The 25,332-nt window shown below is 46.8% G+C and overlaps 1 protein-coding gene across 1 annotated transcript in view; it reads right to left on the reverse strand.

Annotated features, from left to right (window-relative positions):
- Window positions 1–25,332, reverse strand: part of ARC3 (GTP binding protein) — a 185,814-nt gene that overhangs the window by 52,181 nt on the left and 108,301 nt on the right. Inside the window, exon 6 of the mRNA XM_087674777.1 lies at window positions 12,621–12,669. Coding sequence (XP_087530903.1) covers window positions 12,621–12,669 — 49 coding nt within the window. The remainder of the gene's footprint in view (window positions 1–12,620; window positions 12,670–25,332) is intronic.

A 25,332-nucleotide genomic window follows, 5' to 3' on the forward strand; every position in this document is an offset into this window, starting at 1 on the left:
AAATCCTCCCGAGGGAGCAAGTCAGAGTGCCTGATGAGATCTAGCTGCCAATGCAAGAGCCCTCTAAGCCTTGCAATATGTCGCGGTACATTAGAAGCCGAATCAAAGAGAAAAGCATTTCGGGTGGTCCAAATGTGCCAGCATCCCCAGTATCTGAAAAAATGGAATAAGATCTTCATATGTAACGGTGGCGGTGTGGGATACTTCGGGCGCACAAAAACCCAATCGAAGGGAGTCAGTGAGGACCCCACCACCGCGTGCCAGATTTGTGACAAGAGTGACCAGATATTCTTGGCGAGCGGGCAAGAAAGAAAACGATGTCGAGCCGATTCCGCCGAAGTGGTGCAGAAGAAGTAAGTGCCATTCGAGATTCGACGCTTGGAAAGGGCCGAGGCAAGAGGAAGACCACCAATCATTACCCGCCACAGAAAGACCTTGCATTTGAAAGGTGTCTTATTCTGCCATCCCTCCATCAGCGTTGCCTGCCACCATGATAGTGATTTCCGCAGGCCCCAAACAGTATTAACTTTCATACCCAACCATTGGTGATCTTTAATGAGAAGATGATACACCTGATTAGTAGAGGCCTTTTCCAGACTCAACCGGCCTGCAAGGTCCCAGTCCTGCCAAGGGCGATCCATAGCCAGGGCAGGAAAGGGTTGCCTACCCTGAAGTTCCGAGGAAAGCTTTCCCCATAAATCACGGTATCCGCGCGGGATCCTGAAAAGTCTCCTAGCAGTCCGAAATGATGCAAGGACATTGCGAGTGGCAAGGGTAGCATCCGCAATCGAAGTCACACCCAAACGAGCCATGCGGTTAAATCTTGGTCTAAGCTGATGTTTATCTTCCCATGAAAGTAATGTGGATACCGCCAACAATTCCAGCTGAAAAGAATTTGTCTGCACGCGGTCCCCTACAGGATGCCAACGGGCCTTTTGGAGCACCACTTTCCAAGAGCCGACCAAGTGCAGTAACAAAGAGGACGAGGGACTGGAAAATCGAGCGTCAGCATTAAGGACATAACACCATGAGGCTCGAAGCCGTGTGTTACCCTGGCGGAGGCCGCTGTCCTCAAGAAAATAACGGGCTATGATGGTCCACGGGTGATGATCCACACACATGGCACGAAACAGAGACCAACGAAGAGCCAGCATATGAGTTTCTGCATCCAAAATAGCTCCACCACCCATGCGCTTAGGGGTACATGCATGTGACCATGAAATCCAGGAAATGCCTGCCTGCAGTGAATCTTTCTTCCATAGCATGAAACGAATGGGATGAGTGAGAGCCTTCAAAGTACTGGGCGTCCATGGCAGTAATGGCACGAAATACGTCAGCATTGGTAGCATAATTGTCTGAGCCACTTTGAGGCGGACATGGAACGGCCAGGCTTGCGACTTCCAATACATAAACTTCGCGGCCAGTTTGTGTGAAATCCACTCCAGCAGGTCCTTTGGCCGTACATCCACCCCCAATGGGTATCCAAGATGCCTGACAATCGAGCCACGAGAAACCACCTGGCCCTGCCAGCCTAATGACTCTAAATCAGGCTCCGTGCAACTGAGAATGGCTGACTTGAAGGCATTGATGCGAAGACCAGAAGCTTGACCAAAGAGCGTCCAAACATCTAATGCCGTGCGAATGTTATCCCTGTCCGCCTGCAAAATCATAAAGGAGTCATCAGCCAAAGATTGGCTAATGAAGTGCTGCCCCACAGGAAGAGATAACCCTGCCAGCTGGGCAGAAGCCGCCATGGAGGATAACATTGAAAGGACCGCTCTCTCTCTCTCTCTCTCTCTCTCTCTCTCTCTCTCTCTCTCTCTCTCTCTCTCTCTCTCTCTCTCTCTCTCTCTCTCTCTCTCTCTCTCTCTCTCTCTCTCTCTCTCTCTCTCTCTCTCTCTCTCTCTCTCTCTCTCACTCTCTCACTCTCTCTCTCTCTCTCTCTCTCTCTCTCTCTCTCTCTCTCTCTCTCTCTCTCTCTCTCTCTCTCTCTCTCTCTCTCTCTCTCTCTCTCTCTCTCTCTCTCTCTCTCTCTCTCTCTCTCTCTCTCTCTCTCTCTCTCTCTCTCTCTCTCTCTCTCTCTCCCCCGTGAAGATAATTGAATTCAGTAGTAAATATTTTACATCAGACCATCAGGTCGGCTTAGAAATAACGGAAAATAACAGTCATGAAGGAAGTCTACACAGATCCTAACACAGAAATATCACACTGAAAGCACAACTAGTGTGGAGCGGACAGTGTCCAGCCAGGGAGTAGCAATATCAGCAAGAACTAGGTCGGCAGACACCATAAAGGTGATTTTCGCCAAATATGCCACAAGGCTGTCCATCTGAGGAAATGGAACGGTCAAGAATAATTTGACCATCCCTTATCACTCTCCCGTTTGGGGCACGGATCCTCAATAGGACGAACACTAATTTGAAACCCTCACTTAATGCTTCATCTATTAAACCCAAAAAGCCCTCCAAAAAAGAAAAAATCTCCATAGCTGATTCCATCTGCCTTTGTAGGGCTTGGTAGGCCACTGGGCAACCGACATGCACCCTTTGTCTGATGCCTTGTCATCTCTGGGGTGATCACTTGGGCTCCCTTGGTAAGATAACCATCGCCTCTGTAGTCTTAGTAGGCCACTGGGCAACTGTCGCACACCCTTTGTCCGATCCTCTAGCCGCTTTGGGGTGGGACGCCTTGGTGTAAAAGATAAACCAAGAGAGGGCTTGGCTGGCCTCTATTCTCGTGGCACCGTTGTTGGGCCTAAGAGGGGATATTGAGCCCCAAAACATGCTTAATTACTAAAGAAACCTTGTTTATTTAAAATAAATGTGATCCTAGAGAGTTTCTATGTCCCATAAGCACAAACTCACTTGGGAGGGCCCAAGCTTCCTATAAATATGTATGCTGCCCTCCATTCAGTCTACAATCTTGTTTTTTGCAGATTTCAGGTATTTCTACTTGCTGCCCACACCCTGTTCACAGAAAACATCTCAACTAAAGCTGTCCATTGCCGTCTACATTAGTTGGCGCCTGATTTTCAGCCCTCTTCACACAGTTTGGAGCTGATTCCACCCAGGCGACTATTGTTCCTGTGCAGACCTGCTACCGTACAGCCTGCCACGTCATCACACCCAAGTTTGCTTCCTGCAAGCTGTCGCCTAGCTGTCCTACTTGTCGACCGGAAATTTTTCTCTCCTGCAGACTGTTCTGTCTACGTTTTTAGTCTTTCTCTCTCCTCACTGCTGTCTGCATTAGATCCAGCTTCTCACTGCTCTGTTTGCTGGTGTTCGACATCCGAAGGCTGCCTTGCTGCGATTCAGGATCCATTTAGAGTACAACGCACTCTCCAGCTCATTACCCCTGCCCTGATCCTTGAGATACATGAGTTTGAGGTACAGTATTCACTCACTGCATAGTGTGTTTGCTACATGAGCATCGTATATTCAGTAGTCATATCACTTCATTCATTCACTGTGTTCATTGTCTCTAAGTTACCCTAACCCTAACCGTATTCTTTTATCAGTCTGTGCTTTGTCATACGGTTTCTGTTTATGTTTCTGTGTTAGGGTATTTCTTTACATGATCATCTTACCACGTGTCAAAAGCAAGTGTGAGTGGAGGAACTTTGAAGCAACCCAAAGGGGTTTTCACAGTAGAAGCATTCCATGGAGCAGATGACACGATATCAGCAAAAGTACGCACCATGGGTTCCTTATCTTTACATTGCACATTGATACACAAGGAGTCTTGGGCAATGCCAAATTTAGCAGTTGAAATGTCCACATTAATCTAATTGTTTCTTTTGGAGCAAACATCCATCCATCCATGTTCTGGTTAATCCTGGGGCTATATAGGTTTTTTACCCTTGTCTGTGATGATGGATGCTAAAGCCTCCTCAACTTGAAGGCCTTCAACCACCATGACATTGTCAAGATAACATGTATCCTCTAATACCATGTCTAAAATATGTGACGATGCAGAGAGATAGTAGGGTTTGCGGAGAAAAACACAAAGTGTGTATGGCAAACATTAAGAGAAGAAAAACTCAGAAACACAAGAACACAATGATAATGCACTAAATCATGCTATACGAAGAAAAGTTGATACACTCATTGTCCTGTTTGAATCAGGCAGCATCACCTGTGGAGAATCTACTCAGTGAAGGGAGCAAAGTGTAGTCTTGCGCGTAGTGGACTATCGAAGTAATCATTGGAAGATAGAGGATAGTTGTCGAGGGAATGATGTGATTCCTCTAATGTCATCAGAGATGAGAAAGATAATCACCAGCTTTCAAGGGAACGAAGCACAATCCTTCGACACCAAAAGGATGGCCTAGGCAATAGACGCAACTCCTAAAAGTGTGTGAGCTGTCAAATGCAAGAAAGGATCAACCCAGATGCAAATGATTGATGCCGAGGATTGTCGCTAGGTGCAAGGATGTTAACGTCAAGCTAGAGGAGGTGACACTAAGTAAGGGAAAGGCCTCCAGAGAGGCAAACACAAATCCAAAGTGACACCTGGTAAGGAAGAAGTCGACGCAATGTTGCAGATGCTAACACCAAGCTAGGAGAGCTCCAAACGCAAGACCTAATGATGAAAACAAGATGCTTGAAGCAGAGAGTGAAGGTGGAAGGCAGCCACGAGCCATGAACCGCAATGTTCCTTGTAAGGGGTGTGAGGGCAATGGAAGGGCTGAAGAGAGAAGGGAAGAATGTCGGAGTGACAAAAGAAGAGGGAGAAAGAATGAGTGAAGTGGTAAAGAATGAATGAAGTAACAGCATATTTATAGGCCTAAGCTATCTAGGGTGGCGCACCACCCACTCATAAAATGACCAAAATGTGAACACCAGCCCTATTTGGGGTTGTTAGTATGTGCAACCCTTACTGAAGTGTGTAAACTAAAAAAGTGGTTTCTCAACACCCCCTCTCAAGCCCAAAAAGGGATAAAGAAAGAGGAGTGAAGAGAGATGCAAAGAAGATGTAGAGGGTCCCAAAGATCCAAGATTTCCAATTCAAAGGGAACCTCTAGTAAGAAACAGTAAACACAAATAACTGTAGAACCTGACTCCAACTCAGGAGAGAAGCCACTAGCTCCGTAACTCCATGTTGGAAGGAATTCAAAGGCCTTGTCTCACCAAGTCAAGGTTGAAACTCCAAGGCCAGGATCTAAGTGACACCTAAAGATCATGAGTAGCAAGAGGAGAAATGATTGCCTGAAGACAACTATCCCCAAAGAGTAAAGGGTTGGCAAGAACTTAATGATGAGTGAATACCTTCTCCCTCCCCCCCCCCTCTGAAGGTGGAGATGCATGGGCCCCCTCTAAAGCATAAGAAGTAGTAGGAGCCCCCTCAATAAAAGAGAGTACATCCCCCTCTACAAGAGAGAGGGAATCTAAAAACTTATGGATTATAAATTTCAAATCATCTAATGATGAAGGAAGTTCCCCCGGTTGTGCTGAAGAAGGTGTCTAGGGTGTCAAAGATGGTGAAGAACTCCCAAAGGTAGCCTCTCGAACCTAAGTAGTCGAGGGTGGGGAAAGGTGAGGCTTATGCAAAGCCAAGTGTGGGCAACAGTCAATGGCTCTCAATGGAGTGGACTGCAAGGCCGAGGTAATGGAAGGTGTCAAACAACCACTCTCTTCAAGTAGCGGACTGCCAAGGGGACGGTAGCCAACAATCACTCTCTCAGTGGAGCAAACTGCACAACCATGGGTTGTCAAGATATCATTCCTTAAACCCTAGAAGAAGTAGAAACACCTCCATAGCACATTGTGGGGAACACGAGGAGGCCGTGACACCTTACAATCCTCATTGTGCTTGAGAGGACTTAAGTGCACATCGGATGCATCTTACTACCTTAAGCATAAAAATCTGAAAGCCGATGCAAAATACACTCTATGACACAGAAGGGAGAGGTAGCACGACAAGTGTCTAGGGGTAAATGCATATACTCTAGGGGTATAGGGAGCAAAGGTCCATGTCAACAGGCATTGCTCGGAGGTCTCGTGATGTCGGAAGAGGAGCACATGGGTGGCTTGTCCATCTACTTGTGGATAAGTCATAGCACCGGAGTGTCAACCTGTAACAAGAAGTGTAAGAGGGAGAGGAAGAGAAAGATCTCTCTCTCTCTCTCTCTCTCTCCCCCCTAAAGGGGGAAATCAATAGACAATACCAAACCTGCAACCTATCTTTGCCTTCTCTGATAAATAGGATCTTTAGCTCTCAAAGCTCCTACGCTGTAATACAATGTCAAGATAATAGGTATACTCTGATGCCATGTCAAGATATGCAATGATGCAAAGAGAATATAGGGCTTGCAAGGAGAAACGTAGAATGTCTACAACAAATACTAAGAGAGAATAAAAACTCAGGAACACAATAACTCAATGATAATGCACTGAATCATGCTATGTGAAGAAACGTTGATACAATGGAGCCAAAGCTCAAAAGATGACTGCATTGTCCTGTCTCAATCAAGCAGCAACACCTCTAGGGAATCTGCACAGTGAAGGGAGCGAAGCACACTCCTCCACGCACTAGGATATCAATATAATCACTGGAAGGTAAAGGACAGCTATCTAGGAAGCAAACCACAATCTTTTGATGTTGTTGGAGATGGGCAGATGGTCACCAGTTGTCGAAGGAGTGAACCGTAGTCCTCGAATGCTAGGGAGTTGGCTTGGGCAAAAAACATACATCCTAGAAGTGTGTGAGCTATCAAACGGAACGAAGGATCAACCCAAATGCTGACAACTTATGCCAAGGATGGTCGCCAGGGGCAAGGATGCTGACGCCAGGCTAAAGGAGATGTCGCCAACCAAGAGAAATGCCTCGCAAATCCAAAGTAACGCGTGATGAGGAAAAAGTTGATGCCAACGGTGCAAATGCTGACGTTAGGCTGGAAAAGCTCCAAATGCAAGACCTAATGATGGAAACACAATGCGTGAAGCAGAGGGTGAAGAAGGTGGAAGGCAGTCATGAGCCACAAACCACAATGTCCACCAAAAGGAGTATGAGGGCAATGGAAGGGGTGGAGAGAGAAGGAAAGAATGTCAAAGTGGCAGAAGAAGAGGGATGAAGAATGACTAAAGTGGTAAAGAATGAATGAAGCGACGGCCTATTTATAGGCCTAAGCTATCTAGGGTGGCACACCACTGAGTGGGCGCCCACTAATAAAATGACCAAAATGTGAACACCAACCCTTTTTGGGCCTATCAATGCAAAACCCAAACTAAAGTGTGTAAACTGAAGAAGTGGTTTCTCAACAAAGATCTTCCTCAACCATTAGTGAAATTCCCACCTCAAGAATTACCTTTTTATCCAAGCAATTCGCCATAAAATACCTTAGCTGCCCATAAGAGAAACAATGGCTGACAAAGGTGCCCCATTTCAAACAATAATGAAAATATGGCATTCAAGGACAGTTTAGCCTTAACCAATTAGGCCGCTTCAAGCAGTATCCTATAGCATATACATGGTTACGATTGGTGGGCCCCAAGCTAGGGGGCGAAAGTCAGTCGCTAGTTTTCATAGTACCACATGAACAAGGCATCAGTCAAAGAACAAAGGCACTTTTGCCAAGAGGTTGTCACGGAGCAGTGTTGATTTGAGCATTACTTCATAAAAGCCCCGTGGTCCCACAAAAATTTCCACCACAAAGTCACCCAATATTAATGGCTTCATCCATTGAAGGGTCCATGAAAGCACTGGATCCTGCCCGTAAAGAAGAGGATGACTTCTCTTTCAAAAAATGCCGAGAAAGACCACAACACCATCTTGGTATCAATGGTTGTATCTAAAACATCGTCCCGATCCTGATCAAAAAACGCTTCACACTTGTATTGAATGTAATCACCTGGCAAAGTGTTGGCAAATTCCAATAAGTGCAGACAGCAGAAGCAGTACCTGTGATGTTGCTGAGGTTCGCCCCCTTCTTGGCCACCACAACACAGTCGGACTTAGACAGCCTTGACAGGTCTGTCTGCTGGGTAGGAGCCGCCATGTCTCTCTCTCTTTTTTCGTAAAGCCATCTCTCTCTCTCTTTTTTTTTTTTTCGTAAAAGGTAATTGTATTAATTACGAAAAAAATACAAGATTACTTGATTACAAGATACATGACGACAATACAAGTCATCATGCGAAGAGGTGCTAAGTACTACAAGTTACAATTTCATGGCAAGGATGCAGAGGAAATTGCCATATGCCAAGGACGGAAGTCCTCCGTAGAGAGCAAATCAGAACGATGGAGAAGAGCTAACTGCCAATACAAGAGGCCCTTAAGCCTCACAATATGTCGCTGAACATTATGGGCGGAGTCAAACAGAAAAGCATTCCGAATGGTCCAGTTATGCCAACAGCCCCAGTAGCGAAGAAAGTGATACATGAGCTTCATATGTGGCTGTGCGGGAGAAGGGTATTTAGGCTGGCCCAAAACCCAATCAAAGGGGCGCAGTGTGATACCAACCACCTCTCGCCAAATGGCCGACAAAAATAACCAGACCTTCTTAGCGACGGGGCAGGATATAAATCGGTGGCGGGCGGATTCCATAGTAGTGGTGCAAAAGAAACAGGTGCCATTGGAGATTCGTCGCTTGGAAAGAGCCGAAGCAAGCGGAAGACCCCCAATTATCACTCTCCAAAGAAAGACTTTGTATTTAAAGGGTGTCTTGTTTACCCAGCCCTCCATCACAGTGACCCTCCACCACGAGCGGGATTTACGCAATCCCCATAAAGCATTTGCTTTAGTAACTAGCCATTGATTGTCTTTAATCAGGAGATGATACACTTGATTAGCAGAAGCTTTGCTGAAAGGCAGCCGGCCTTGTAGGTCCCAATCCTACCAAGGATGATCCAAAGCAAGAGCAGGGAAGGGTTGTCTGTTCTGGAGCACCGTCGCGAGCTGTTCCCATAAAGGCCTATATCCACGGGGGATCCGGAAAATCCTCCTAGCAGTACGAAACGAGATAAGCACATTGCGACTGGCAAGGGTGGCATCCGCAACTGAAGACAAGCCCAACCGTGCCATCCGGTTGAATTGTGGTCTAAGCTCATGTTTACCTTCCCACGAAAGTAGACGCGAGACTGCCAGTAATTCCAATTGAAAAGAGTTAGTAGCCAGGCGATCCTCCGTTGGGTGCCACTGAGCCTTTCGAAGGACGTGTTTCCAGGAACACACCAAATGAGTAAGCAATGATGAAGAAGAACTGGAAAACCGCGAATCCGCATTAAGAACGTGCCACCAAGAACTCCGGAGTCGGGTATTGCCATGCCGAAGCCCATGACCCTCAAGGAAAGAACGGGCGATAGCGACCCACGGATGATGATCATCCGAGCACATGGCGCGGAAAAGGGACCAACGGAGTGCCTGCATGTGGGTTTGGGCATCTAATATAGCACCGCCACCCATGCTTTTGGGGGTGCACGCATGCGACCACGAGATCCAAGAAATACCTGCATTCAATGAGTCCTTCTTCCAGAGCATGAAGCGAATAGACTGAGTGAGAGCATTCAGAGTCGTAGGAGTCCAGGGCAACAATGGCAAGAAATATGTGATCATTGGCAACATAATTATCTGGGCTACTTTGAGGCGAACATGAAAAGGCCAGGCCTGAGACTTCCAGTACATAAACTTGGCCATCATCTTCTGAGAAATCCACTGCAGGAACTGCTTTGGGGGAACATCAACCCCCAATGGGTATCCAAGATGCCTGACAATAGAACCTCGAGGAACAACCAGACCTTGCCAGTCCAAGGACTGCAAATCCGACTCCGTGCAGCTTAGAATGGCTGATTTGAGCGGATTGATACGAAGGCCTGACGCCTGGCCAAAGAGACCCCAAACATCCAATGCTTTTCGAAGGTTATCCTTGTCCGCACGCAAAATCATAAAGGTATCATCCGCCAGGGATTGGCTAATGAAATGTTGCCCTGTAGGAAGCGACAGTCCGGCCAGCTGGGAAGAGGCGGCCATATGTGATAACATGGAAAGAACTGGATGTGTCGCAAGGGCAAAGAATAAAGGGCTCAAAGGGCACCCCTGTCTGACAGAACGGGCAAGGACAAAAGGCTCAGTAACACCTCCGTTCAGCATGACTCGCGAAGACGCCGCAGCACTAATGGTGTAGATCAGACGAGACATCCGAGCACCAAAGCCCATAGCGGACATAAGGTCAGCAACAAAAGACCAGTCCAGATAGTCAAAAGCCTTTTCCAGGTCCAGTTGAACCAACACCACCTCCTGATTAGAATGCCGGGCATAATCAATGGCAAATTGGGCATTCAAGACATTGTGTAGAATATTTCGGCCCTTAATGAAACCGTACTGGAGAGGGTGCACAAGGGCAGGGAGATGCTTATGGAGCCGATTCGCCATTACTTTGGAAAAGATTTTGTACATGGAACCCATCAAAGAAATGGGGCGCCAGTGTGTCAACTTAGATGGCGAAGGAACTTTTGGAAGCAGTTTAATAAGACCTTGTTTCCATGAGGGAGGCATGATCCCCGTTTCCCACACCTGCTGAAACAGAGCCTGCAATGGTTTCGCCAGTTGGGTAGCGAAAGCTTCAAAGACCTCATTGGTGAGACCATCCCAACCCGGACTTTTATCTTTGGGCAAGTGTAACAAGACATCCATAACCTCTGCTTCACCAATATCTGACTCCAGAGTAGCTTGCATGTCCTGCGGTAACTGATTGCGGACCAGGTCATAAAAGACCGAACGGGCCTGAGTAGTTTGGGCTGACGGAGGAGAAGCAGAACCGAGAAGGTCACGGAAATAATTCCTGCACAGATGCACAATAGTCTGTGGATCCAGGATAAGGTGGCCTTGTGCATCCTCGAGTCTGGTCAAATTCTCACGAGCAGGAGAGGTATGGAGAGCTCGAAAGAACTTATGGGTCTAACATGCACTATCTTGCAAGGTCTCTGTTAGATGTTGCAATTTGGCCTGCTGATACGATTTTAACTGGAATTCTTTAATAAGATCGGCCACCCGCAGGGCCAGTGCAAGCAGAAATGCATCATCCGGAGTGTCCATCAACAGGGAGCGAACCAAAAGCAGCAAGTCCTCCGCTGCCTGTCGACGGCGCCGACAAAGAGCGGCATGATAGATCCCATATTGCCGAGCAACCCGCTGCACATTAGAGAGCAATCGGTCAAATGACGCAGTGCCCTGAGAGGAAAAGTCCAAGGAGAATCTGTCAAGGATTTGCTGCATATAGCCCTGAAAAATTGTATGCTTTAAGTAGGAGGAGTTGAAACGCAAAGGGAGTCTCTCCAGAAAGTGCTTGAATGGGGCAATGGGTTGTGCAAGCAACTCGAACTGCAGAGGGAAATGGTCCGACAAGACATATTGCTGCAACACTTTTATTTCGAGCATCTCAGGCAAAAAATCATCATTCTGCATGATATATATGCGGTCCAACCGCGACCATGTTGTGGCATACTGAGCCGAATGGAAAGTAAAGCCTGGAGAAGACGGGTGTAGCCAGGACCAAAGATCTTGCTTAAGAACAGCAAGAGCCAAGTCGTGCCACATACGACTTTCCGGCGCATCCATGACCGAGTGCTCCGATGTAGACTGGGAAGAGTCAACACACATATTGAAATCCCCCATGAAAAAGCCGCGTCTGCCAAGTGACAAGGAAGTCTGTAAAGTCTGCCAAAGCTCCCGGCGAGATAACGAATCATTCGGAGCATAGAGGCCAAGTAACCATAGGATTTCCCCTTCGAATAAGATTTCAACCACCAAAAAGCGGCCATGAACATCATTTTTAATAAGAACCGGCTGATATTTGGCATGTACAATCATGAGCACACCCGAATAACGCTTGGCCTGTGTACCTGCATAGAACAGACGAAAGCCATGGCAATCCACAACTTTACCGGCGTCACTGTGACTCTTGTGCTCAAGAGCGCACAGGACATCCCACTGATTCTCATACAATGCCCTCCACATGGCATGTTGCTTGTGACGAGAACAAATTCCTCGCACATTCCACGTGGCAATTTTCATGTGTATACAAAACACAATCAGGTACGAGGCACAGCTTGCCTCGATTTGACTTTGTCGGCGAGAATGTCCAGGACTCCCTCATCCAAGAAATCTGCCAACACCGCAAACGAGTTCTGAGGACCAGATTTGGAAGTTGACGGCATATCGGCTTGCTTGAGGTTGGAACGTGGGTAACGACGGTCCCACGGAGTAATGACGTTGCCTCTGGTATCAAAGGCCAGCTGTGCACGTGGACCCTTGAGACGATCCGAATACATTTTCCTGGCGGGCTGATGGCGGGGGGCTGAAGAAACCATAGCAGGAGCAGAGCGCTCTGACGACATCATTTCCTTCCTGCGCATATATGTTCGCATGGAATCGCATCTCTCTCTCTCTCTCTCTCTCAAACTTTTACCTAGGTAAACCATAGCTTGATGGTAAGTACACAAACACATGGCTCAAAATCACAATTTCCAAGTGGCATTCCTGGTTTGAATTGGAAATAACACATTTTCAGCATGCAGATTCTAATGAGAGAAATGGCATCTGATCTTCCTACTGATGGCTCCATTCCTTAAACCTGTCTGGGCAAAATTGAAAGCTTCAATCAACATAAAGATAGCAATAAGACTTACCAAAATTCAGGTCTACATGTTCTACTAGACTTGCAGTAAGCATCTCCATCTGCACACATGACAGAACAAAATCGAATGAGGCAGAAATTCCAAGGCGTAAATAGACTCATCTGCATGTCACAAACACGAGTAAAGAAAAACACTGAGTTAGGATCTGAAAACAATTTTTTATTTAATCTAAATTACTTCAGCAATGCAAATTGCATATTTAATTGGTTTGGGTAAAGAAAAAATTGCTCACAAAATGATCAATTCTGGTGATTGTAAACTCTTAGTAGCAGATTCACTTGTCATACCATGTAGTTCACATTCCTTGCTTGTTGTCACTCGATTACTTTTAAGGGCAAGTCCTTTTTAATTGACGACTAATGGACTAATTGTGTCAAAGCACTAATAGACAGATTTAGCTACAACCACTGTTACTGGTTCTCTTAAAGAACTCAGATTAGGAGACATTCCCACTCCCCCCCCCCATCTCCACTCCTTCCATCTTTCCCTCTTCAAAATCATGCCTTACTCATCCCTTTTCTTCAAACCTCTATCTTTGTCTCACCCCTTAACCATGCCTTAATCATCCCCTTTCTTCAAACCTCTATCTTTGTCTCACCCCTTTCACTACCAGCTCCTCCCTACCTCCCTCTCACTTCTATTCCTAACTCACACTCTTGTCTTTCCTAGCCCCCAAATGACAGTCCCAAGGTCAAAATTGACACCAACTAACCCCCAAAGCCCAACTAGCATAACTTATCACAACCTTTGCCTTTGACACCCACTACATCCTCACGGTCCTTGGCCTATTACCATGAAACAACTGCCATGTGCATCACATGTGCTAAACAACCTTGCATAGAACTCAAAATCAGTCTAAAACTATTGCCAAATACTCGTTGAATGCATCCATAACTCATATTCCTCAATTGTTTTGACTATCAACCATAGAAAAGCATTATTTCAGCAGAAAGGATGGCTGAAACTATCAATAGCATTTACTAACATGCTGCTATCCATGGAACCAGTTGTAAACCATTGAAAACTGAGCATAGTTTAATCATAAATTGATCACTTCTTGATCTGAGAACTAATCACAAATTGTTGTAAATCTCAACCCAAACTAATCACAAACTCATTGCAAAAACCACCCAATAATCCATGCAAAAACTAATCCAAAACTAATTTCACAAGTGACCATAAACCATTCTCAAACTGATTAAAAACTGAGCTGAAACTAATCAGAAATCTTGTCCAGGCAATACTCTAGAACCCAGCTCTATTGAACCTGATTGAGCTTGAACTAAAGTCGGCTCTAACTGAAAGGCATCTAGGCAAAGCTCCAATAACTTAGGATGGTCTGCCCAGTCATCCTCTTGCATCCATTTAGCATCCATTGGTCGATAAGTTTGAAATTTCACCCAAGTATCTCCTAGAAACTTTACCATGTACCGCAAATGACTTGCTTAGATTAGACAACACAAAAACATGATCTGAATTCATGTTTTTCTTTACCTTTTCAAATGCTGAAATTTCCACTGCGGTCCATCTAGATGACACATTTTCTTCTGCAAAGCATACAATGGAGATGCAATTTCAGCAAACTTGTGTACATACTTCTTGTAGTAAGAACATAAACCCAAGAAGTTTGGGATCTATGTATATTCTTCAAAAGTACCCATGATCATATTGCCTCAACCTTTGAAGGGTCCATACAAATATCATCCACCGATACAATATACTTCAAAAAGTGGATTTCCTACAAAAAGAATCTACTTTTCTTGTCATTAATGGCAAGCCTATGCTTCCGCAATTCATTGAATACAATGTCTAACTGTCTTCTATGCTTTGCCTTGCTCTTTGAGTAGACAATCATGTCATAACAGAAAGTGCCCACAAATCCTCTATGTGACCTGAAAATGTCATCCATCATTCAATTGAAAGTGGAAGGAGCATTTGTAAGCCCAAAAGGCAAGATAAGAAAACTCAGATAATCCAAAAGATGATTTGAAAGGTTTCTTAGGCACCTCCTCCAAAGTAATGAGTACCGGATGGCACCCACTTTTCAAATCTATACGGCTAAATATGACTACCCCTACAATCTATCCATAATATCATCATTCCGAGCAATCAGAAAACGATTCTTTATCGTAATCTTGTTCAGAGCATGATAATCAATGCACCATAATCAATAGAGATTAAGTTGGCTTGTGCACCATTATCAAAGAAAGTCAATGCATGCTAATCACTAACTTTTTTCCACGGCCTGCACATCTCACTACCACCATCATTAGGTTAATCACTAACAACATCGCACACCAATCCTACTAACGATTTAAGTTTCTTTCCTTTAGAATCTCCCTAATTTTCTAACTTCCCAACTTACTGCCTATTAGGAGAGTCCCTTGCAATGTAACACTCATGTTCACAAATAAAACATTCATTTGCAACCGTGAATTCCCTACATTGTGCCGATGTTTTCGAGCCCTTTCTTTGCCATTTTAGCCTTTTTCAGGCTGATTTTCAGATCTGCACCTTTTCTCGGCCTTAAATAATTTTTTATTTGGATTCTCCTCCCACTCTCTAAGAAGCCCGAATCCTTCCCATGCAGCAAAGCATCGACTGTAGCAGCAGTCTCTATGAGCTAAGACATGCTAGACAATGGATTTAATGCAAAAATATCCAATTCCTTTGGGCAGCCCACAAACATATTTTTTCACTTACTTATAAAGGGGTATGAGGCGATAAGAAGTCATAGGCGGCAATACATCCCAAAATTTCTAATTATATTGCTCCAAATTCTTACATTTATTAGCATCCAGCCAAGCTATCATGATGTCCACCTCAAAGGTATTTCTCAACCAATTCGATGCAAACATTTGTTGGAATTCCCTTTCAACCACTATCAACCACTGTAATACATTCCCTTTCAAGAAAGTGGTTGCATTTCAAATCTTGGAGGACTCCGTGAAATTTCCCCCTAAATAGGCTGCATCAAATTGCTAAATGAAAGTCAAGGCTTTCAACCTATCTTGTGCACCACTAAAGGACTCAAACTTCATTGCTTTTCATCTCTCATCATAGTCTTTTGCTGCCCCTTTCGGTGTCAAGTTGTCAAAGGTACTTGTCAACCACTATAATGCATTCCCTTTCAAGAAAGTGGCTGCCTTTCAAATCTTCGAGGACTCAATGATGTTCCCCCCTAAATAGGTTGCATCAAACTACTAAATAAAAGTCAAACCTTTTAGCCTATCTTGTGTACAGCTGAAAGACTCAAACTTCACTACTTTTCTTCCCTCATCATAGTCTTTTGCTAGCCCTTTGTGTCAAGTTCTCATACAATCACTACTGCAAAAAAGGTACATTTGCTGAATTTACATCAAAACCAACACCAAACGGAGCATTTGCATGAGAAACACTCATTTCTTGAGCCCCACAAGCATTTGGGGGTGTACATGCATTACCAAACATCCTACTTTGTGTCCCAAGCATCAAACCAATGCTGCCATGCACAGGGTTTTGCACATTTCAAGCCATACTGGAATACATTGAGCTTTGCATACCATGCATTCGTTGCTACATACCATAGGGATTTCCACCTTATAATCTTGTATGCAGTCCCTATCCAACAATAGCATGAAAAATCGAGCTTCAAAGTATCTTGGCTCCCCCATAATACCATGTAGGCCTGGCTGTCCAAAATCCATGATGACCTTGCATTTGCATTCCTTGCCCCATAGGTACCAACTATTATGCTCCATTAGCATCTTTGGGAGCTTCAAATGAAGTCTTTGGTTTTACCTTCAATGCACCTTCCTGTCCCGAAGCCGTAGAAATCTCCTTCTTCTTGCCCCCAATGTCCTTCCATGTAGCATTCAAAAATCGGGTAAATTGAGGATCCTTTTCGAATTTAGTAAAGAGATTTGCTGCTCTCCTCATCAGATTCTTGAACTAGTCATCAAATTCCTCTTCACTTTGTTGGTCATCAGCCTCAGTATGACTTAAATACCCTATATCTTGCCCAAAAGAAACCTTTTCAACTTGCTATCCATCGTCTGGGCCTTGTCCAAGATCAAGCATTGCATTTTCTTCATTCCCATGTGAATATTCACTCTGAGAGGCATCATCACTGCTTGATTGCATCTCACTGTACAAAGACATATCGTTGTAATTTCTCATGTGAGAGCAAAAATCCGCACTAGAACAAAGCTTTGGCCTGCAATCAAGTGCCTCAAGCCCACAAAATCAAGGGATTGAGCGGTATCACGGCAATGGTTCCTTCTTGGAAAAAGCGGTGATTCCCTAATTAAGCACTTCACTACAGCAATCAGAACAACTCCCTACCGTCGCGCTGTTGCCCGCCATCGCGCCTCCCCCCTCCCTCCTATCGTACCATCGCGCCTCCCCACCCTCCTCGCCGGCATCATGCCCCCCCGCCCTCCTGCCCGCCATCGTGCCTTCTCCCCCTCCCCCCTGTCGAGCTACGTCCCCTCACCCTCCTAATGCACTGCCCCCCTCCTCTCTCGTCAGCTCCTCCTCCTCACGCTTTCCCCTCCCCCCTTGCACTGGCACCCGCCTCATCACCCCTCCCCCCTCGCCTTGCTGGCTCCCAAGCAACCTCCTCCCATCACCACGCAATCTCCTTCTCACACCCGCCCGGCTGATCACCAACAAACCCCTACGCAGCCCCACGCCTATACTGCCCCCCCCCCCCCCCAAACACTGCCCCTGCCTCCCTCGCCTTGCGGCCCCATCCAACAAGCCCCACCCGCGTGTTCCCGTCGAGAGCTGGCCATCGGTGGAGTCTAGCACCTCCCCCAATGCCGGTAAACAGCATCTCCCCCCCCCCCCCGATTGCTCCATCCATTTGCAGCAACACTCCCCTCTCTGGCAGCATAGCAACGAGATTGGTAGGTTATTAGTGGGAACGCGCAATGGAAACCTCTGCTCAGACACCAGTGCATTCTGCAAGTGCCCTCCAGTCAAACACCTTGTGTGTCATCCTCTCTAAGGAATAGCTCTTAGTCGTCCGTACCACAGAGCTGGAGCTAAAAGAAACAACGATCTTTGGTCAGGTCGTAGGACACTCCCCATCCAAGGCTCAACTTCAGGTTGGCCTCACTCCACACTATGCATTGGCACAGCACAGATCATGGAGGCGGTTCTCATGGGTCAAGGGATCTTCATGGTACGACTCACCTCGACAAACGCAACCTATGAGCTAGTGGTTAGCTTATCCTATACTTCCATGAAGGGGATCATCTACATGGTTCCTTGGTACAGTGGCTTCACAGTGGAGGCATTCGCACTCCACAACAGATCCCTTAGACATCCCCATCGGCCTACTCTTCCCCAAACTAGCGATAGAGTATCGTCAGTTAGTGGACGACTTTGGACGACCCTTCGATATTGTCCTTCCCGCCTCCTTCGCGCACGCAATGACAACCGTAGGAGTTCCAAAGGTACGAGTGGCAATGAAAGAGACAAGGAATATACCACAGTTTCTAGAGAATGAGGCAAGCGGACACTCTTTCAAGCAGCAGGTTATTGTGCCTGCATTGCCAGGACTTTGGACATCAGGCAGCAAATTGCACACGCTTTGGAGCCAAGGTGGCTTCGCCGACGGGCCCACAGGTGGACGTAGACGGCTTTACACGGGTCCAGAGACGACAAAGAGAGAGATGGCAAGGGGGGCCACAGTCACCCCCTCAGACACCCACAGCAACAGGGAACAGGAGGGCAAGCATCGCCTACCCGATAGAGCACCACGTGCCCCCCCCCTCCTCGTCCCACTTGGCACGACCACAGGACTCCACATCCACCTCCCACAGAGACGTCACAGGCCACCTCACCCGAGGGTACTAATCCCCCACACCCTCCCTCCCCTCCTCCCCACGGTTCCCCCCCCCCCAACCCTAGCCCACAGCTCCCTCCCTCTAGAGCCACCGCCTCCCCCCCCCCCCCCACACCCGCCTTGTGCCTCTGACTACCCCACCATCCCTAGTTCCTCCCCCTCCCCACCTTCCCCCCCGCCGATCAATCCCCCTGATCCCCACCCAATACATGTGACCCTCCCCCCCAACCCATCCCCTCTCCCCCCTCAGGAGGTGAGGAGTCCCATACGCCGACATCCTCCACTCACCAACCGCCTAGTCCCCCCCCCCCCCCCACAGCTACCAGCTCATTTGTCACACTTTCCCGAGACAGGCGAGCTGCTACCACAGGAGTTCTTTCACAGTGGTCCGTGGGCTTACCTCAGAGTTGCAGAGCACGGAGAGTTCCCACTACCTCTGGAGGTGGAAATCTTCGTGGTAGGCAAGTCAAGGAGTGGCAAGGTCCATCTACTAGCACCACCGGATGGACCAAACTATGTTTTCTTCCTTCAGACCTCTCATATGGGAGACTGGACAATGACACAAATTGAGGAGGAGGTGAAGTGTCAGGTGGTAGACCACATCTCCTAGTGGATAGAAGGAGGAGAACTAGCACTCTTCTCCCAACAGTGGCTAGGTTGCATGATGGGCATCAACTGGTGGGCTGGGGCTAAGGCCCTACATCTAAGCATTATCTTTCGAGCCCCTCCACAATGGAGAGCTCTGATGTATGTGATCGAGTGGCCCCTGGCACAGGCTGCCGGTTTCTACCAATGTACATAGTCACACCTCTCAGCATGGCTGATAGATGCACTCGTAGTACCACCAAGTGCATCTATCATCCCCATGGTCTGCCGCCCGAGGGCTACTATGGGGAAATGAAGTTCACCCTCCAGGCCTGTAGCAAAGTGTATCTGTATGCCCCATAGCTCTTCTTCTTTGTCAGCAGCTTCCACACTGAACAAATGCCTATTCGCTCAGTCACAGGTTTCCCTATGAGTTTACATATCGTATCCTGCAATGTGAACAGCCTCCACTACAGTTGATTGTTCGGCAAGAGCTATAGCCTATCCTTGCCGAACGGATCGACATCTTACCTTTGCAGGAGCACAAGCTCACTCCCGCCCAAGCCCAGTGGGTAGGCAAGGTACTCCCAGGCAGTCTACAGGACTACCTTCAATGGCCTCCTCCACACAATGGCCCGAGCGGGTAGGGACTGCCTTCTTCACGACAATTGTGTAGAGGAGACCATTGATGATTGTGTGGAGGAATCCATTGAAGGCCGAATCGTGAGGGAAGATACCCCATCGGTGCCCACGGCAGAAGTGGAGACATATGCACCTCTATTGGCCCGAGCCTCACTGCCTGTGTACGGAACCACGGGACGATTGTCGTAGTGAAGATTCTATGGATCAGATTGGATATTGGTGACTCGTGCCTTGAGGTCCTCAATGTCTATGCCTCTACTGAGGTTAGGGCACACAGCAAGTTCTGGGTGAGATTGCAGCAAGACTCCCAGAGGTGGACTCCTAAATTGTTGGAGGAGACTTCCACAACCTGAAGACCTTAGACACCAGCAAGGCAGAGGCAGAAATTACTAGGGCATGGCTAGGGAGGAGCAGGAGGCATGGGAGGTCTTCCTACTGGCAATAGAAGCATGCGATGCTTCGAGAGACCCAGCTTTAGAAGAGAGAGGTCGCTTGACTTCTCTTGGGGATACAGGCGGCTAGGCAGAGTTCTGTTGGAGCGGCTGTATAGGTTTTATGTGGGAGAGTGGGGATGCTCTCGCGAAGGCCAGATAGGGCAGTTGGTTGACACCACCTTGTCTAATCACTGCCCGGTTTTCCTAACACTTGATGCCCCAATCTCTACCATAGACATACGATCCTGTCGGATCCCTGACTCGATCTTCACAAGGAAGAAGGTAAAGAGACAAATTGAGAAGATCTGGACTAGGGAGTGGGATAGGAGGGACCGGATCGCAAAGAAGGTTGGAGAAGTCCTAGCCGAGTTGAGCAGTATCTGCCAGGAGGCAGCCCTACAGGCCAAGCAGCAAAGCTGCGAGAAGGAGAGAGCACTCCGGCGAGACCTAGAAGCCACGCAGAGACTACTACAGGAGGCACCAGGGGATCCCATCCTCCACGCGCAAGAGGTGCACGCACGAGCAGTCCTCGCTAGCCTAGAGGACAGTTGCTCGGAGTTTTCATTCTGCACCTCAGCAGCCTTTCGGGTGCGGAAGGGGAAACCAATGTGCGGGGAGTTTTTCCAGGTGCATCATCCCCACACCTTAGGAGAGCAGATACACATCCTTCGAGATCAGTATGGGAGGATTCGCTCTAGCCCAAATGAGGTAATGGAGATTGCCACTGACTACTACAAACGCCTTTTTCAACAAGAGATAGCCTTAGCCAGAGGACAGCGATGTAGACAACAGGTCTAAGATTACATCCCGCCCCTCATCACAGAGGAGATGGGACGCTCCCTCCTAGACCCCTTCACAGAGAAGAAATTAGAGAAGGCTTTCCATGCACAGGATGGGCAAAAATGCCCCAGAGAGGATGGCCTTTCTAAGGCCTTCTTCACTACCTACTGAGAGGTGGTGAAGGACCCCCTACTGTTGGCCTTCTAGGAGACTTTCAACTCAGGACGGATAACAGGAAGTCTATCGGCAAGTCTTATCAGTCTCCTCCCTAAAGGGGAAGACCGGTTGGAGCTATCCCAATGGAAACCGATCACCCTGTTGTCAGTGGCCTATAAGCCACTGGCCAAGATGATTGGTAGGCGACTCCACTCTGTGCTTTCAAACATCATTCATGACACACAGACAGGTTTCGTCCAGGATAGAAGCATCCTAGACAATGTCTTCACGTTCTTTGAGGCGAGAGAGTAGGCCCAGCACAGTGGTCAAGGATTGGTGGTATTACTCCTCGATTTTGAGAAAGCCTATGACAGGGTCGACTCGGACTTCTTAGAGGGCACCGGCTCACTTCCTCACGTCACGTGTGAGTGGGTTATGTGGCCTCTGACTTCCGTTGAGAGAGAAGACGGAGCTGTTAGACTCAGAGTATACAGATGATACAGCACTCTACATAGAGAACGATGAGTTGATGCTGGAATGAGTGAGACTAGCTCTCGAGGTGTTTTGCACTGTAGTGGGAGCGAAAATCAACTGGCGAAAGGCTGTTGGTTTCCTTACGGACCCGAACTCTAGCACAGAGTGGGGCGTCCACTTAGAATTTAGATGGATGTGCATAGAGCAACAGACCGTCCAATACCTTGGGTTCCAGGTGGGACTCGACATCACTCCTACCCAGCACTTTCTTCCAATCCTCGACTCTATTCGGCGGAAGCTGACCTACTGGAGTATTGCTCAACTTTTCGTAGCGGGCCGAGCCCTGATGGTTAACCAAGTCCTCCTAGCGACGGCTTGGTACATCACCTCGTATTGGTGCTTCTCCTCATCCTATGTAGCTCAGCTTCGTTGCCTACTGCAGAATTTTCTCTTGGCCGAGTCAAACGGTTTTAGGGACTCCTGGGCCAAGGTGGAGTGGGCGACCATCATCCTGCACCGGTCACAAGGAGGGCTTGGGATCATAGACCTAGAGTATCCGAGTTTGGCCCTTTTGGGCAAGCTAGTAGTCCGCGGCCTCACACCAGGAGGGCAAACATGGAAAGTTCTATTGCAGGAGGGTCTTCAGAAGTGTAGACCAAGGCTTCGCAGTGATTGGAGACCATACTAGAGATGGATCTTAACGACGGCCCAGATCACACCCCCCAAATCCTCCTTCCTCCGCAGCCTACTTCGTCTGTAGCAAGGCCTCCGTAAGGCCCTAATTCAAGGCCCCCCAGGTTGCCAAGAGGAGATAGACCATCAGTCGGTGACCTGGAACCCCCAAGTCAAAGATCGATATCGGGTTCGGATTTCCGAGCGCCTCCACATCCTATGCGCTGCTTGGAAGGCCGGCCCGGCTCGTACCATCAAGACATGGCAGGAGGTGTACAGGATGATGGCCCAAGAAGTGTTACAATGGGGATCAAGTTACCAAAGAGGAGTTGAGTTCAGGAGAAGGGAGATTGACGCAACGATACCTGATGAGTGGCTTGACCCCCCGATATGACAATCGATACAACCTAGTGAGATATGGGCCCCAAGGTTTTCACCACCAAGTATCCACTTATATGCAGGGCAAGGTTAGGCACGGAGATCGAGATACACAGACCTGATACCACTAAGAGAGACAAAGAGAGTGTGAGTGAGTATAAGTAGAAAGTGAACACGTTTTTCGATACAATGACAAAAGTACCACTTTAGATTTTAGATAGATATATCTATGAAAATACAATGTGCTAAGGATGTATTCACACCCATGCACTTATAAAAGGCACGATGGCCCTTTATTCCCAACAATCTCCCACCTAAAGGCAATGTGCCTTAAGAAGAGAAAAGAATCAGCTAAGTCTAAGTATGTACCAAGCTCAAATAAATATATTTATCTAACTCCTATCATCTATCGGCAATGAGCAAACCGCTCTGCTGGAAGACCCTTCATGAGAAGGTTTGCAGGATCATCATCTGTATGCACTTTGACAAGCTCAATGCTCTTGCTATCAAGTACATCTCTAATGAAGTGATACTTCACCTGTATGTGCTTTGTCTTGCATGAAACACAGGATTCCGTGCTAGCATGATAGCACTCTAACTATCACAATGGAGAACCGGTAACTCTATGATGCCAAGCTCTCCCACCAGACATGAAAGCCATAAAGCCTTCTTGCATGCCTCAGTAGCAGCTACATACTCTGTCTTTATAGTAGACAATGCAACACACTTTTGTAGCCTCGAGATCCAAGAGACCACTCCTCCTGTGAAAGTAAACACATACCTAGAAGTGGACTTCCTACAGTCCGCATGACCAGCATAGTCTACAATCGTAAAGCCAACAACAGATGCCTTCTGCCTTCCAAAGCAGATGCACAACTCCTTTGTGCCTTTGCGATATCTCATCATACCTTTCATTGCATCCCAATGCTTCTTGCCAGGGGTTGCCATGTATCTGCTAACCACTCCGACTACAAAAGCAATGTCAGGACGTCTAGCAACCATAGCATACATCAAACTCCCAACAGCTTTAGCAGATGGTATCTTGGCCATTTCAGCCTCCTCATCATTAGATCTAGGGCTGTCCTCTGCACTAAGTTTCACATATGGAGGCAATGGAACCCCAATTGTTTTCCCCCCTCCATATTGAAACGCAGCAAAACTTTGGAGATATACTCATGCTAAGATAGAAAGAGTAAACCTTTAGATCTATCTCTAACTATTCGCATACCAAGAATGTGATTTGCATCACCAAGATCCTTCATGTCAAAGCTGCCATGAATACTTTGCTTCAATGAATCAAAGGCATGAGTATCCCTGCTAGCAATCAGCATGTCCTCAACATACAAAACCAAGATAATCAGGCTGCCATATGTTGCCTTCTTGGTGTACAAGCAATGATCCACTGGACTTCTATGAAAGCCTTGGGACTGCATGAATGTATCAAACTTATGATACAATTCTCTAGGTGCTTGTTTCAGCCCATGCAAACTTCTTTTGAGTTTACATACCATTTTTTCTTTCCCTTGTTCAACAAACCCTTCAGGCTACTCCATATATATATCTTCATGCAGATCACCATGTAAAAACGCAGTCTTTACATCCATCTGTATGAGCTCCATATCCTCAACTGCAACCAAGTCCAAAATGATTCTCAATGTAGTCATCTTGACTACAGGAGAGAAAATCTCATCAAAGTCAATTCCATGCTCCTGCTTGTACCCTTTTGCAACCAATCTTGCTTTGTACTTTGGTGAGGAACCAAAAGTGACCTTCATTTTGTAAACCCATTTGTATGGAAGGGTTTTCTTCCCTTTAGGCAACTGCACCAAGTCCCAAGTGCCATTTTTTTCAAGAGATTCCATCTCTGACAGCATGGCTTTATACCATTTCTTGTTGTCTTGTCTGTCCATTGCTTCCTTGAAGCAAGACGGTTCACCACAGTCTGTCAACATGACATACTCAGCCACATTAATTGCACCAAGAACAAATCTACCAGGTTGTCTAGTAGCCCTAGACAATCTCCTAAACCAATAGCCATTGTTTGCTCGATGTTCCTGCAAATTTTCATTTTCAGCATGCTGTCCTGGCATTTCAACCTGCAAATCAGCATTAACAGTTTGCTGTCCTGGTTGTTCCTGCACATGTAATGGCTCATTTTCATGGGCAATAGCTAGCTGATCATTTCCTGCATTTAGAGGTTCATTTAGAGCAGTTATTTGCTGCTGTACAGCGGGCACATTTTGCTATCCAAAATGTATTTCTTCCCAAAATACAACCCTACGGACCTCCTCAGTCTTTTTGGGTTGTTTGTGCATGCGATCTTCCCGGAAGATAACGTCATTGCTGCGTATTATTTTAATTTTCTCGGGATCCCACAATTTATATCCATTTCACCCTCGTCACCATATCCTAGGAAAATGCATTTACAGGAATTTGGCTCAAGTTTGTTGCGTTTTTCTTTACGAATGTCTAACCATGCTACATTCCCCAAACCTATAGAAAATTTCCCAAACCTATAGAAAATTTCCAACCAACATATACATAACATAAAACTGAAAATAACTCCAGAAGTGTTGCTAGAAACTCATTGGATGCATCCATAACTTATGTTTCTCAATTGTTATGACTATTAACCATAGAAAAGCATTGATTCAACAAAAAGCATGGTTGAAACTATCAATGGCATTTCCTAACATGCTATTGTCCATAGAACCAATTGTAAACCATTGAAAACTAAGCATAGTTTGAT

This window comes from Lygodium microphyllum, chromosome 3 (genome assembly GCF_053477565.2).
Source record: "Lygodium microphyllum isolate KBCC chromosome 3, Lygodium_microphyllum_v1.1.10, whole genome shotgun sequence".
Lineage (NCBI taxonomy): Eukaryota > Viridiplantae > Streptophyta > Polypodiopsida > Schizaeales > Lygodiaceae > Lygodium > Lygodium microphyllum.